This window comes from Temnothorax nylanderi, unplaced genomic scaffold (genome assembly GCF_030848795.1).
Source record: "Temnothorax nylanderi isolate EJ_2023f unplaced genomic scaffold, tnyl_v1.0 TNYL_tig0079_pilon, whole genome shotgun sequence".
In the NCBI taxonomy this organism is placed as follows: Eukaryota; Metazoa; Arthropoda; class Insecta; order Hymenoptera; family Formicidae; genus Temnothorax; species Temnothorax nylanderi.
The window spans coordinates 433,519-450,442 of NW_027249141.1; the positions used below are offsets into that span (position 1 = coordinate 433,519).

A 16,924-nucleotide genomic window follows, 5' to 3' on the forward strand; every position below is an offset into this window, starting at 1 on the left:
CGAGCGACGACGAGCATTGGAACATCGTCGGCTCGTTTCGGCGCCGCTTTTGCATATTCATCGAAAGGACGAAGGGGTTAAACGAACTTTCGCATATGTCGCCAATAACTTCGTAGTTTCGCGGTAGAGACCCCCTTCCTCTTCCCCCACACGTGGCTTAATTCCGGCAAGAGAGCGTGTCTGGGACAATGTGTATCGACACGCACGTGGTGTGTATTCGGAAACAGGCAGACGCGTACTGTAGGTATGCTGTGTCGATCGAACGCTCCCATAAAGGTTTTTACCCCAAATTTCCTCGTGCATTTCACAAGTGTACAAAGAATATGTACATTATTCAATTAAAATTAAAAGTATAAAAGATAAAAGGATAAATAACTAGGGACTCTCGATAATAAAATTAACAAATAAAAAGAGCTTTGAGAGTACAGCACAATTGACAGTGCGTAATAGTTAACTGCGTAATAGTTATATTAATAGAAAAGTATATATTTGTTCCGCCAATAGTGATTAACAAGAAAAACTCTATTTTTAATCGACAACGTTTGGCAATATCATGACGGTTCGACCATTGGTTTTGGTCGGATTAATCGTCACGTTTCGACCATGGGATTTGGTCTTTTTGGATTTGGATGGACGGTCGAACCGTCATGATATTGCCAAACGTTGTCGATTAAAAATAGAGTTATATTAATCTTTAATAATTAACAGATACATAATTAAAAGATGAAAATTGTGATAATATACACTATCGGTTTAATTATAAGGTGATGTTTTACAAAGCTGATTCACAAATGTGTTTTCTGTACTTACTAAATTATAACTGTTGTAAACAAGCTATTAATTGAGGTTGAACGTCGGTAATTGTACAGTTCTTTAAATGCATGACGGTATCGTTTTTTTTCTTTTTTTCCTTTTTTTTTTAATTTTTACACCACTGTCTTATTGATATAGGATAATATGAAATATGTGAGTAGAAATCGAAGTAGAAATATCGACAGTCTCTCCGTTATGTTGCCAGTAGTATAACACCTTGCCAGGACATTCCGTATAAACGTCAACGCGCGAGCACATCCTGGCGCGCGATCACGCACGGAGCAACGTAGTTTGTCTCACGTAATTCCTGTGTGTACGTGACCGCGTCTGAACTCGAAGCTCAAAATTACTCGCATTGTATTATACATGACAGTGGAGAAGCGTTGACACCGCCAACCGATCCGATTGGTTAATACGTGACGTCTCGGAGTTCGTAGTTTAGTTCGTATAGTTACCGCTAAGTCGACGGATGTTGGGCAAATCCATAGAAACAGAGAATATGTGCGGCTGCAACCGCGATACATCGCGTACCTACAATCTTCGTTGCGAACGAATAATACACGGATTCCGCATTGTCACGTTTATGCATATGTAAATGGGGAAAAAAAGAACGCGATCAAATCTCCCGCGAGCGAGATTCCGCGCGTAAAAAACGAAAGATCGCGGAAATCTGGCGGCGATTAAACGCACATGAGTGAATGTCGAAACGGCTAAATGTTTTCCGCCGTTCCCTCTTGTTTTGCTATTAAAACGTTGAATAACGACGGGGGCGCGGCGGGCAAGGAGGGAGAGGGGTGGGGGAGGGGAGAGGAGGATGACTCTCGGCGGTTTGAAAAAAAATGCGCGGGCAATGAAAACGATCGAGCCGGTGATTTCGTCCGCGCGCGCGGCGACCCCGATTATAAATCATCTCTCAAATGCTCATTTCGGCCGATGAACGCGAAGGGGCAAATGTGATTCAAAATAAACATTAAAAACCCGTTTCCACTTCGGAACCGCGTCCCATCGCACATTTTATCGGCTGCTGAAGTGATGGCGCCGGGTGTACACATGCATGTTACGCGTGAGCGTAAAAAGCAAATTTGCGAGCGTCAGATTTCTCTGACTGCTCGCAAAAATGATTCCCAATTTTACGCTTTATTACCGCTCTCGTGTTCGACTGTCACGACTGAATCTTCAAAAGACAAATGATTGTCGCTTGTCTTCACGGATATGAACACTTTTGATCATCCGCAAAGCCGAACAAAATGTGCCGATTATTAATTCGATTAATGTTTGACAAATGTGATTGAACGTTGTTTTCAAAAATAGAATACATTCTATTAGATTTTTTACATCTACAAGTTAACAATTTACTTAAAATACATTTGATGTTACTTTACGAGTTTCATATTTTTTTTATTTTTATCTTGTTTATAAATTACAACTTTCTGCTTATGAGCTGTCAAATCTTTGATATATCGATGATTCCTACTCCTCAGCGAGGAGAAAAAGTTCCTAGATTTCGTGTAAAGTTTGACATTTCCGGACATAACACGTTTTGTGGAACGAAATGTCTCCCAGCGGGTTTTTATAGGAAAAGACTTTCAAACAAACTAATAGAGAAACGTCCAACGAGAAAGGACCGATTGCAACGTTGTTAGTTTACCGAACGTCACCACGAACAGCGGCATTTTCCCCCGAAATTGCATTTCCCCGATAAAGTTACTTTCTGTTACGTGCGACCAATTTTTAGCACAAGCGAGAATTCACTACAAACTAAGAATCTATAATCACAAGAAAAAGTAAAAAATGGACTGAAACTTTATATACTCTAAAAATTAAAATTTATCCGACACTTATCGATCGAAATAATTTAGATTTAACAAAATCTGCGGAAATCAAAGATTCAGCGGACTAGTAATCTAGTGATACAAAAAAATGTAGAGATTTCACAGAATCCAATGATTCAAAAAAATCTACAGTCTCAAATCGCACAAAAGCCCTGCGAGAGACTCAGCCAAACCGTCGACGGAGCATCCTCTGCCCTTTGAAAGATCAAGATGTTTCGCTTTGAAAAGGCGGGATAGCGGAGGAGGGAAAAAAGCGGATCACAATCTGTATAGAGGCATCGCGTTGTCTCTTTACGGAGCTTTGTACGATGTCGGACCAATCTACCATCAGGCGCAATCTCTACTCGAATGCCCTCTCCATTTCCATTATTGGTGAGGAGTTGCCCCGCGCGCACAATGGCGAAACGATTGCTCTATCCGCCACGTCCTCGGATCTACGGGGAGTCCTTAGAAACGTGTGCCGCCTCTGCGAATGCCGGTTCCATCAGGAATTTAATCATACACGTGTGGTAATGCAACGAAAATAGCAAAACTCGCGTACATGAGGGCAACTTTCAGCGGTGCAAGTGTATATCGATTCGCATGGAAGCGTTCACGTGAGCAAATTTTCGTGACAATTATCACAAAAATATATTATTGCCGAATATCGCGCTAATTATCCATGATAAATGAACGAAGCCGAACACAATTCGTGCTTTAACTAATGCGAATTAAACATAGTCGGGAAAAATATAATTAGCTACAATATGACCCGAGATAAATTGTCTGTATATAGACTTTAGCTTCGTCATCTTATTTAATAGTTATAATTTACAAAAATTGACTTTTCTAGAATACCAAAATTACACCATATGCTGATAGATTTGTAGGTCTTACACAAACGTAGGTTAAATTAGTCGTCGCTTATTTTTAGAGTGTCATTTAATTCTCTATCTTTTCCACCGCCGTGTTTGCTTTAACATCAGTTGAACACCAAACGATGTTGGATTGACACTAAAAACACTCACGACATACACGTCGATATAATTCCGTGCGTAATCCTGTGCGATAATCACGATTAAACTCGAGTGATTAAATGCCGTAAATCTACTTCGAGATGATCTGATAGATATCGCTCTGCCAGTACTACCTGTCCATAACAGCCGCATAACTGCAATCGATATTTCGCACTTCGCAATTAGTGTCGGGTGTGTAATGTCTGGAGCTATTAGAATCAACTGCGCTGATTATCTGTTTTTCCAAAGTATAACTGCATTTGCATATAAACTATCCTCAACCGAAAGAAGATTTACAAAATTGACAAAAATCTTCGAAGTCTTGAACCTTTTTAATACTTAAAATATTTTAAGTATTTTTTAAGACTTGAAGTATTAATCCTTTTTAATACTTCTATAGGTCTTTGAAATATCTATTAATTTTTTTTTATTTTTAGTTTTTATTATTTTTATCCAAATTAAAGAAAAATAAATGTAATTAAAATGTGCAACACACAAAACACTGTGCCGATTTCTCGTGAGGTAGATACAACAATTTTATTCACGATACGCGTGTTTATTGCTTTAAAATTTTCCCACCCACCGTTCTGTCATGTAACGGCGCGATTTGGAAATAACAGCGGCCATCGATCACGTATTTATTATCGGCTAGCGAGGCGCAGTTTATCATAATTTTACAGCAAATAGAGCCGTCCATACCATCACACGTCGTAATTCAGGCTTGACTGACACTAACTCCATGGGATTATCCCTTCTGCTCACCTAAACTCGCATCCTACACCGGGGTATCTATCTTTTGGAATGACTTTGAGGTTTAATCGCCGTATTGCCGGAAGCCAATGATTAATGCGTCAATACACGGAAACGGTCAGTTTTGGTTATTCAAAAATAAAGAACGTTTAATACACCTCACACGCGCGCACACACACACACACACACACACACACACACACACACACACACACACACACAAAACTGAAAACGTTTTTATGACAATTATATATGTGTGTGTGTGGCTCGCGCGTAATATTTTACGAGAAATTCTTTATTTATAACAGTTTAAATAATATTATGTCAAACTTTCTTTATGTATGACATTATATCCGGTATAAAAAGTCAAACGCAGAAGCTACGAAAATTCAAATGCGCGCCGGTATTACGGATTAATTAATGGCGCATATGGGACACGCGCAAATTAATTAATATATATTTCAGTTCTTCTGTGTAATTAAAACAGGTGTAGCCGTAGCTACAGCGGCTCGTATAGCTGACGGCAAATAGATGAATACTATGCGGAACGGTGTAAACAATAATTTAGCATAATCATCGAGGGCTAAACAGTACGACCGTCCAATAACCACGAATGTGGCAATCGCAAACACTAGCCGATGCTTGCCGCCCCCTCCCCCTCCTCCTCCTCGCCCCCTCTTGCCCTTTATTCCCACCCCCTGAACTACCACCGCCGCCGTACTTTACTGTCGTAATCCACGAGTAAACTCCACATAATGCAGACATACGCGGTAACGCGCCATCGAAGCCTGCCCTTAATGCCCTCTGGTCTATGGGCTAAAGCTTCCATTGCAACGTTCATGCATTATAATCTCCCTTGAGCATCCAAGAAAGAGAGAACCCAAGATTCATACGCATACATGCAAAACTAACCAGCTCGCCCACCGCTGTCTTTAGTTGTTTGCAACATAGTTACGAAGGGAAGAAGAATGGATGAGAGTATGAGCTATATCATGTTAAGCAAAAATAATCCTCATTTTTATTGGTTATCAAATGTTATAAGTTATTTTTATATATATATTTATATATATATATAATTTATATATATATTTTTATATATAGATGTATATGTATATACAGAAATTAATATAAAGGCCGTCAAAGACCTAGGCTTGGATCGCATGGCTTTTGATTCTAATTGATTGTATATCGTTACGATCCTATTTCTCTTATTATTAGTTATTTTTATGTAATTTTTATTTGCATTTTATATTTTAGTCAAAATTTTCTCAAGAATGAATATTCTCGCATTATTCTGAATTTTTATAAATGGGGATTATTGAAAGATATTCGGTCATTGAAAGTTATCTACTTTATTTTGATAAAATGAGTTAATTAAGAATTTAATATTGCAATTAATAAGAAATTTTATTTTCTAAAAAAGTATTGAGAGAATCTGTTATGTTTAACCTGTTATGATAATTCAATACATTTTGTTGATGCATACATTCTTTTGATTCCAATGTATATCCAAATCCCCTGTCGCCATGTTCTTTGAGAATTGAAAGCTCACGTTGCAACAGGTAAGATCGGCGGTTAGACTTTCCTCTCTTTCTCAACATGCATAATGGATGGGAAGAAAGGAAGGATAGTAGAAGAATGACTAAAAAGGAGAAAAGTGAGTCGATAAATGACAGTGAGATTGATCGTAAGATGACAGAATGATACGACAAAAATAAAGTGCAACATGGGACAACGAGAAAATCGCAGAGACTCATAATTCTGAATATTATTTAATTCATGTTCTACAAAATATTGATTTCTTTCTTAAGTAGATGACGTCAAGTTGCTTGTTATATTTTTGGGGACGATTATTTCTAATTAATAATCGCAGAAATAGGCATAGCTGAGTGAATGATTTTACGTCTATGACTTGTCAAGTATGCACGAATGAAGTTTCCAAAGTGGATTATCAATTACAAACTTATTCCGCTTTTAATCTGAAAAAGCTTACATGAATGGCAATGTTTCGGAAACTATCGGGTCTTTGAATCTTAGAGTTTCACGAATGTTTTTATGCATGTTAAAACCTAATATCTATGGTAAATCTGTTTCGTGTCGACGTATAGGGAGAGTTGAAATCACTGAAGATTTTGCGGACCGTTGGCACGCGACGAATTAACAATGGCGCTGCGCGCAACTTATAATGTGCCTCGCGTTCGTTGTTTAGATTGCAAATAATTGGCCGGGACAAACTTTCGACCTTATCAACAAGTTCTCGGGATCTCTAAACGTCGTTAATTACGCCACAGTCGGCCCGAAACTTTTAACCCTGATTCAACGCGCGCTTCATTGGATTGGTGGATCCTTAAAAGTTCCCGTTATTCTCGTGGCATGTTTCCCATTTTCAAGCTCAGTTTAGACGAATGAACAAAGTGGTAATTACACCGTATACTCGTTAACAGAGCTTAGTAGCAAGAATAGTAACAATCGGCTTTGTTGCGAATTGGAGAAGTAAATGCATATATATATAGATACAAATTCTGGAAATGTAAACTATTTGTTTGAAATTTAACAAAGAAATTAGGTAAATATATTTTACTATGTAGTAGTGATTATAAAAATGCGATTCTTTATATAAAAAAAAAAAAAAACAGTAACTGAAATCTGGAATGCTTAATTTGAAATTATTTAGATTCTTAAATATTAGAATCTCTACATACATGCAGTGAACATTTCCTCAAATGCACGAATAAAACAGCAAAATGTTTTTAGTTTGATTATTTCTTGAAGAACTACCAAAAATTGCTGATTGTGCGATGCTGAAGAACAATCCGTGCATTTTAATCCTTGATCGTCGAAAACAAGAAGTCGCACTATGCCAAAGTTGTAACGGAACTCTCGGATATTGGACAATTACATTATTAAATTATTAAAACTTTACACAGTTGGATAACTGTACAGATAACAAGAAAGTTAAGAAAAAACATTTTAAATGAGTATATTTTCGAGTGTTAAATACTGTTTGCATTCTAAATTTTGATATAATGAAACGTTTGCAGTTTTTTGAAATAGAATCTTTCAACGTTTGTTATATATCTCATAAAGAACAGTTATACACCTAACCTAACCATTAAACTATCTAATAGGATAATTAGATTCTTTATTATCTACACTGAGCGAAAAGTATTTTGCGACTATAATTACATAATAGAGTAATTATGGTTGAGGTTCTTACTTTTATATAGTTATTATTGCTATAATATTAGTAAAAATCTTATATGCATAGATTTTTCAATTATAATCATTTTTATTATATTTATAGTACGATCTTAATATACTTCCTATACATAAATCGCAAATTCTAGTGTATAAAATGTTATGGTTAAGCGAATGCATGTTAAAGCTATGACAACAATATTGTAGTATTGAGTCAGCTATAATTCGCATTGTTAAAACAACTATAAGTAAAATTGTGGTAATTGTAAAAACTATTTTTTTCTTTCAGTGTAGATTGTAGATGATTGTGTTGTTACGTCTGTACATTCGTAATGTATGAATTCATATATACGCAATATCTCGTTTGTCTTATATTGTTGTAATGTCGATGAGCCGTCGACGATGACTCACTGTAAATTCCACCATGAAACGTTGCTCGAGTTGCTGTAATCCAGATGGATTTGGAAATTCGCAGGAAGCATTGTGGTTCCTCCGAGGAAGGAAGAGCGTTATAACGACTCGCTACGGCATTCCGGGGAGAGAGCATGGTCCATGATGCCGCTAATGCTCTCTCTCCCCCTCCCCCTCCCCTTACCGTGTCGCGCGCGCGCTTCGCAACCGCAAAACCTGCTCGTGTCTCACATAGGGGTTAGGAGGGGGGGTGGCTCCAAGGGGGCGTGGGAAGAGGCAGAGCTTAATTACGTACTACCTGGATATGCACGTTGGGTAAATTGCTATTAGTGGTTTCGGAGACACGTTAAAATGGTTACCACAGCAACGGCTTTCATTTCTGTCTCAATGACAAAGGGAACGATGAAGAGTGATGAGCGCCAGGCTTTGAGCCGTGATATCGGGGCGCCGTAGGGTACGCTCGTTTACGTTTCAAGGTTCTGCGACATGATTAAAGAAAATTTTATCAAAGGCAAAAGAACTCGAAGACTATTGTACCAATTCTGTTAACATTAACTCATCTCGATGAAAGTAAAGATATTATACGCGAGCGTGTGAAAGTGACAGATTTTTTCTTACAGAGAGAAGTAGGTATTTTATATATTTAACAATACGCAAAAATTTAAATTTTGCATTTAACTTAATACGCAAAAATGCAAAGAGAAATATCTGAAATATATTGAGTTATTCCGCTGTCCAATATTGTAAATAATTTTAACAAAGTATTGCACATCAGTGCGTGCAATGCGCATTTCTGTTTATAATAAATCTCCCTTATTCAGGATCACGATTTACTGAATGTTCCTCGCAGGGGCACGTCTCGAAACTGAGATGATGATTAATAATGGGGGCTGGCTGTACCGAACGGTACATTTTTTATCCGCGTTAATACGAGACTACTTTCGTATCGTCGCGTCGTAACGAGAACGCAGAAGAAGACGGGACGGAAAGAAGAGGGATGGGGGCGGAGGGGGTTAGGGCGAGGGAGTGGAAAGGGTGAGCCGACAGGGCAATGCATCAGCGGTTAATGAGCAAACTTTAATATTCTCCCGGACTAAAACCCACCCCTTACCACCACCTATCTTCCACCGACCACGAGCCAGCCCCTATGTTCCGGAACTCGCAAAGAGAGGGCGGCGGGCGCGGAGAGGAGGCGGGATGACACGGCGAGCGCGATGCACACGACTGCCATAATTATTGTGCGCCGACGGAAGAAGGACGAAACAACGACGAGTAAGCGGGGCCGGCGAGACCCCCTCGGGGTTCTTTGACGGAAAAGGTGATGGAAGATAGTTGGTCCGCGGCACGCAACGCGTTCTTTCGGCAGAATTCGGCGCGTCAAAGTCGTCTGCATTCATTAATTTCACGGGAGGTCCAATTAGAGCGGTCGTGTCGCGCCGGTTGAACTCTGATACGTTGGAAAGGCCCTAGCCGCTATCACGGCGCGACGACGACTATAGCTGGCTCATTTTTTTTCAACGCAAATTAAAATCTCGATAAATAAAGTCTTGTCTCTCGACCTGCCTTCGTTTGTTTTATTTTATTATTGCGAGACACACACAAATAATATTCATATGCCTGAAATTAAATTTATCGTTTTTTCTTTAAAAAAGAGATTGAGATTTTTGGAACAATGCCTGTCAATCCCAAATAATGGAATATCGTTCTTTATTCTTTTTCGTTAAATATCAAAACGTATTTCTTCAATGTATTATAAAAAATCTGAGGTGTTTCAATTAAATTTTGAACAATAGTATCTTAATTAAAAATTCTAATGTAAAAAATAGCTGCCACACACAGCATAGAGACATACGGAAAAGAGGCCGTTTTACTTTCTCTCCATTTTCCATCTTTACATCGTACATTCTAAAAGGGATGTTAAGCTCGAATATGAAGCTTTTTCGCGCGTATCAGCAGGAAATTCTGCAGCGCCGCGAACCAAGAATGTGTTAACGACTTATAGGAGAAATGTGCGGGAGAGAGAAATTGTGTGAGAGAGAGGATATGAGTGCCTGCCTCGCGCAGTACAACACTGTGATGTACTGTCTTTTGCAATTACTGATACCGCGCGGATCTGTAATGGCGATAGGTAGTGCGCGCAGGTATAGTTTCAATTTCGCTCTTATGCAGAAAAGTCCGCGCATAATATCGGAGGTATGATTTCGCAGTGAAATTTCATTATGTCGAATACCGACCCCGAACAAAATTTTCATTATTTGATTATGAATCCCCGGCGGAACATCCGCATTAACACTGGAACGTTAACAAGAAGTAATCACCAAATAACATTAATATGGTTTGATATGTAATATCAAGGGATCCTGTTACCAATTGCTAAGATAACTTAATAAACGCAATGTAAAAATAATCACCGTTCGATGAAAGCTTTATTATTTATGCGTAATGTAATATTATTAAAATTATAAAATCAAGAACGCGTTTATTGTATCTCAAGACACAATTATGTAAAATTATTAACAAAAATAGGTTTCTCCTATATTTCTGTGTACCTCGAATATCTTCCTCCATTCTTTTCTGTATCATGCATCATATACATGTTGTACTCGTATAAATTAAATATAAAATTGAGGAAATTTAATGTATCTTAAAATACAATTATGTATAATTATTAACAAAATATGTTTCTCCTGTATTTCCCTGTATCTTGCATATATCTTTCCTCATTTTTTATTCAACGTTCTTTCCTATATCACGTATCGTACGTGTTATATTTCTGCTCTATTCCATACATACATGTTATCGCACACCGACAGGTCAATGTCTGTGGTGAATGTCGGGTCGGCCAGGTGTGACATCAAGGTCCACTGAGCTAGCATAGATCCCGCGTTAGTCGGCATTTTTCCAAGCGACTTTACGTAAGGGGATTAAAGCGAAATCGAGCTTTAAATTGATAGACAGAGAAAGAGAGAGAGAGAGAGAGAGAGAGAGAGAGAGAGAGAGAGAGGAGGGGGGAGAGAGAGAGGGAGAGGGAGAGAAAGGGAGGGAGTGCCATTGATCGGAGTCGGTTTCACTTAAATCGCCGATGATGCATGCTAACTGGCAGTCGCGCCCATTAGATCGATCTCCCGAGCGGAGATTGTCTATAGGTCCATACATGACCACGATGCTCGTAATTGGCTTCATCGGCATAACCAGCTGTTGTGTCTGGCGTCTTTCATCATTCAAACGGAACAGCCTGTTCCTTCACAGACTCGAGCAGATATATGAAAGTAACGAGAGCTAATTATAGACTTAAATAAAATAAAAAGTTTAAGTGTAAATTTTCTTCCGCAAAAGAGAAGACTGTGAAGCTGCGACAGTTTGCTCAACCGACAGTGATTTACTTATTTATATTCACATTTTTATAATTTTTGTAATTCCCTACAAACACCAATTTATACCTTAATAAAAAATTCTAAACTACATAAAAAATTTATGGCGACTACATTTTGCTGTTATGCAATTCATCAAATTAATTGCATTCAATTTCAAGACAATGCCCTCTGTTGAAATAAAATGTGTAATACTAATGTAAATATTGGTAATACCGCGTTCTTCATACCTTGCATAATTTGGATTACGCAAAAACAGTCGCAGTTAATCGTTAATTTGCGAGTCGCACGGTAGCGTATACTTCGAGGATAATTTAATTAAAATTATAATGATGTATTAACTGATAGAGATCCGTTTACGGTAATGCATCAGTGAAACCACGCATATTTTATATACCCATACAATGGTCGCATCTAATAATTTATGTATCGTCGACGATGCGTTTTCAGAGAAACGGGTAACCGACATTACATAATTCATTGAATTTATACGAGCAGGATAGCAAACTGTATGGACTATAACGTTATAAATCATGACGGCTGAAACAAGAAAAATCGAAGGACGACAGCGGCATAATATTTTTCGTCAAGAATGTTTGCAGCGCAATATAATACCTTTCAATAATGTGTGTAAAAGTGACGCAAATTTATTTTAATTTAAATATTCATAGCAAGCGTAATTAATATTAGAATATTTCAATATAAAGAAAAATACATGATGTATATATTTCTAATTAAATTTTTGTCAATCAGAATTATTAGTCAGAAACTAAATATTTAAATTGTCTCTCTTTATTTAATGAATTATTTAAGATGTCGAATTAATTGATTGAATTAGCAGCACCATATGTTGTGATAAAATTAACAGTAACCAAAATAATTTGTAATTTTAATATATAAATATATAATCAATATTGCGATGTTTATTCTAAATTTCATATATCCGGGGATAACATCAAAGACATATTGAAAGTGTTAAATGCAATGTATGTCCCATGTGAGGAAATCGCTCCGAGGATTCATTATCGGAGCGGTTTCGTCGAGCAGCGTGGCACCATGGAGACATGCACGCTCTGCAGAGTGCTGTGCATTATAGATTATTGTTGCCCCCATTGCTACACAATCTACATAGATATACGTTATCCAACCGTCCCGACGTGTTCCATCACGAGCGCATTCGCAGCGGACGTATACGAGCATACCCACACATGGAATGTTATAGCCGTGTACTAACTTTGAACGATGCGCGATCGAAGAAACAAATTTCCCACCTCCCGCCTCCCGTGTCGTGATAAGTACACCTCGCGTTTGATACGTCGCGAGAACATATTGCTCTCGATTATTATTTTTACAGAATTGATAATTGTTTTGACTTTATTTCACATCGTTATTTCTAACGTTTTTAATTGTAACATTTTATTGCGCGTCGAGTAATTTCTCTTGCTTCGTAAAACGACGACCTACCCGATAGTTCGAGCCTTTAGATCTTGTTTACGATGGGTCCGCCTGCAGACGCAAACGAAAACTTATAATAAATAATTGGTCTTAATCGTATCGGGAACAGGAGTATCCCGTCTCGACGAGAAAACTCGCTAGTACATCGCTTTGTGAATACTCGAGAGAGTATTTCTTCCTTCCCTTCTTTCGACCGATTCGCAGTTGCTATCATTAATTGGCCAGATAGCAATTTCTACTATCGCGATGTAGTGTCTTTCCGTCGATGTTCATCTCTGTAAGAACAGCGTAATTTCCGATAAAAATGTGGCACGTTTTATATCTCTAAAAAGGTAAATCTCAATTTTACAACATGAAATTTAATGAGGATAAGTTGTTAATCTCGAACGATTATAAACGATTATATCAATCCTCTGTTCTTCCATAATATATAGGTTATTAATAGATTATTTTGTAGTCGTAATAATACAGCTGAAGTATGCAAATAAATTAATAATTTATTGTTTATTATAAATAAATAATTTTTATTTGTTTGTATACATTAATAAAATTATAAAACCAAGATTAGAATAGTAAAAAATATATAAGTACTACTTAACAATATAATAAATATGTGTTAATAACTGTATTCTTGAAGCTTACTGAAGCTAAATTATTTAATATTATATAAGGAGAATAAGATCAGTTTAAACAATATTGCTCACAAATTGCAGAATAATTTAAATTTTAATAAGATATTGATTGAAAATATTAAAATAGAAAACAAGAATTGTATATAAAATGTTGTTTACAAAATATCTTGAAAATAAGTATAACAAAATAAACAATAAACTAATATTATATAAAATAAACTAAAATAAAAATATACGTGACTCTGAACTATGGTGGACATTCAATTTGAAGTATGCATCAGACCACCCAAAGATAGCTATATTAATCAATAAAAATTCGAATATCCGCAAAAATTTTGATCGCTCGTGAGAGATGCAATGTCCATAAAATTTTCTATTGCTTTTACTATATGGCGGGAAATCGGCAGTGGTCTGTTTTTTACCAAAATAAAATGTTTTTTCAAGCGAGCTCACGCATGACAGACGATATCGCTATGACTAAAATAACAGCCTTATTTCACACGGAAATTTCTATTTCGATGAAAACCCCGCATTCTCTCTCTCTCTCTCTCTCTCTCTCTCTCGCTCTCTGTCTCGCGTGATTTACATCTGGCTTGCGACCAACTTCGCTCGTAATTATCCGTGTAATTCGACCGATCGAACGATATGCTTCCGAATATCGCGATATCAAGGATCCACGATTTTGGTATTTATCCCCGCACGCTCATAAATCGCTACGAATTACGCAATGCGCTCCCATCGCGCGAGCCACTATGACGCAACCATTATCGCCATGAATTTTGAAAACGATAAACTTTCCATATATATGGGACCATATTACCAATCATTACTATTCGCAATTGTCAATTAAATCGTTTTGGTGACGTTAATATGTAATAACGTCGCTCCAGATGCTGTATACAATGTAATATGACAATTTACAGGTTTTCTTGATATATGAAGACACATAGTTGGCATACATGGCTCTCGTGTAAACATAAAATAATATTTTCCTCACGCAGTAATAAATTTTTTTTGCATAAATAATCACCTGATTTTTACACCCCAATTAAAAGTCATAATTAAATTTTTGAAATATTACTATTATTATTAATTACATACCGCATATTTTTAATTGTTCTATAATTTATTAGTATTATTTGAGGACAATATATGTATAGATTTACTCAACATTTTTTCTGAAAAAAGTAAGAAGAAACCAAAAAAATATTTAAAAAACAAAAGAAGAACACATAAAAATTACTGTGATGTGAGCTTCATTTTTTTCGAACTTGTGATGGTATAAAAATCACCCCAGTCGCCGTTCCTGGATTGATAGTGTTACTTACAATCAACTAACTATTTTGAACTAACGTTTTGTGAATAGGCAAATTTACACTGTAACGGCGTGAAAACTTTATTATCCCGCAAAATATTCTTCTATAGATTTCAAATGGAGCGGCGGATTGAGTTCTGCGAATCAAGTTTCTTTTGTTGCATTTCCATTCTTTTCCGTAGAATGGAGTACTATGCTTTATGTAATCTTACTTAGTGACGCTATTGTTGTGCGATTATTTAAAAACTCCATTATAAAAAAATATATTAAGTTGGAGACTTATTTTGATATTAAATATACTTAGCAATCAAGGGATGTTTTACCACAGCATTTTCTTTTTGTTTTGAAGAGAAAAAATAATTGATTCTGAGACAAGAACGCCAGACATCGTTAGAAGTCTTTAATTTACATTTCTATTGATTGCAACAATTAATTACAAAATATTATCTTGGTCAATTCAAACTAATCCTTGAACAAAGTAACGATGAACATGTACAGTAGACATCATATGTGTTTCTCTTTGCCCAAAGGGTCACAATTGTTTACCATTTACTCATTTACTGTTAATGAAAACGTGAAACCAGCCACATGTTACTTCTGTTTCCTCCGCTAAAATAACCGCATGGTCACTCATGGGTTATAGTCCTGACCGCAGCAAAGACCACGGAGCAGGGATGACCTCCAAGTTTCGCCCGTGGTTGTATATAACGGAATGTGCAACTCGAGGAAATATCAAACTTCGCTAGTTTCATATCCCCCGCATCAATACTGAATTATGTGACGTTCGTGATTCGAATCCGCTCTTCATCTCAACTCTTCATTTTAACTCTCGAATTTTGTTATCTCAATTTTGAGCAAATGCATTATTCCGCATCTCTATTCCGCGAGAAGATACTCGATCGGAATAAACAGAAGGAAAAAGATGGAAAAAAGTGGAAAAAGAAATGCAAAGTTATTTATTAATGTAATTAATGCTGACCGAAGGTAATTTTAAATTTACAGAAATCCGAACATTATCGATCATCATGGGAGAAATGAGACTCTTTTACCAGCTAGTAGGGAAAAGAGCCGATTTCGCAGCTTGTCCTGGGAACAGTACGATCCGGTACATCAAAAATACTTGGAAATTGGTAAGTAACATTATATTTACCTGGTAGTGTGCATTTTGCGACATTTGATACGAATAAATGGATATTTTAAGGCTCCTGTTCGCTCACGTGCCACTACTATCTCAGATTGTGACGTCAGAAGCGAGAAAATATATTTAAATAAAAATTCTTGCGCAATATATTAAAATAGAAATATGTTTCAATAGCAACATTTACAATCGATACAACCGACTCGCGACTTGTAAAATATACCGAAAACTATCATTTTGTTTCGAAGAGGAATTAAATCATATTTATTTCTGTATATATTATTAATTTGACAGTTTATTAGATGTGAACATATATAGCTTATTTTTAGTTATGCATAATTTATTTCCAGATATATGTTTATTTAAGTCAGTACTATCAATTGTAAGTGTTGTTTTATTAAAACATATTTCCATTTTAATATATTTAGCAAGAATTTTTATTGTACATTTTATCGCTTCTGACGTCACAATCTAAGACAGTATAGTGGTGAGTGAACAGAAGCCTTAAACATTAAACTTGAATTAGAAATAAATTTAACAAAATAATAACAAAATCTCCAAACTTTTATTTTCATTTTGTCTACAGTATCTAAATTAAAATATATAAAGAATATAAAATAAAATGACATTTTATTATATTAAATTATATGTAAATATACTGGAGCTGGATTTCATGTCAAACTCTCTCTCTCTCTCTCTCTTGCAACTGTACGCTACATTATTTATACCGTAAAGTAACTGAAGTGAAAAGTTCAGAATCGAAACAAAGAGAGAAATGAGCATTCAATTATTAAACCCGATATAGAACTTCTGATTGTCGTCGCACTGCACCAGCGGGTTAACTTTTCAGAATATCAAAAGAATTAGCAAAGCACGTTAATTCCTCGTTCTCGTTTTTTACGTGAAAAAAAGGCCGAATATAAATGGCTGAACAAACAAAGATACTCTTTTGGTTTCTGAGCAAATATGCTCGAAGGGTTTATTTCGAGGGCGCGGGCCACTCGACGTTCGATT

General features: G+C 36.5%; 1 protein-coding gene across 2 annotated transcripts in view; it reads left to right on the forward strand.

Annotated features, from left to right (window-relative positions):
• The window catches only part of Nlg-4 (neuroligin 4), a 221,646-nt gene that overhangs the window by 162,855 nt on the left and 41,867 nt on the right, over positions 1–16,924 (forward strand). For both annotated transcript variants that reach the window (XM_071709540.1, XM_071709541.1), the window contains exon 10: positions 15,775–15,902. In XM_071709540.1, the coding sequence (XP_071565641.1) occupies positions 15,775–15,902 (128 nt within the window). The remainder of the gene's footprint in view (positions 1–15,774; positions 15,903–16,924) is intronic.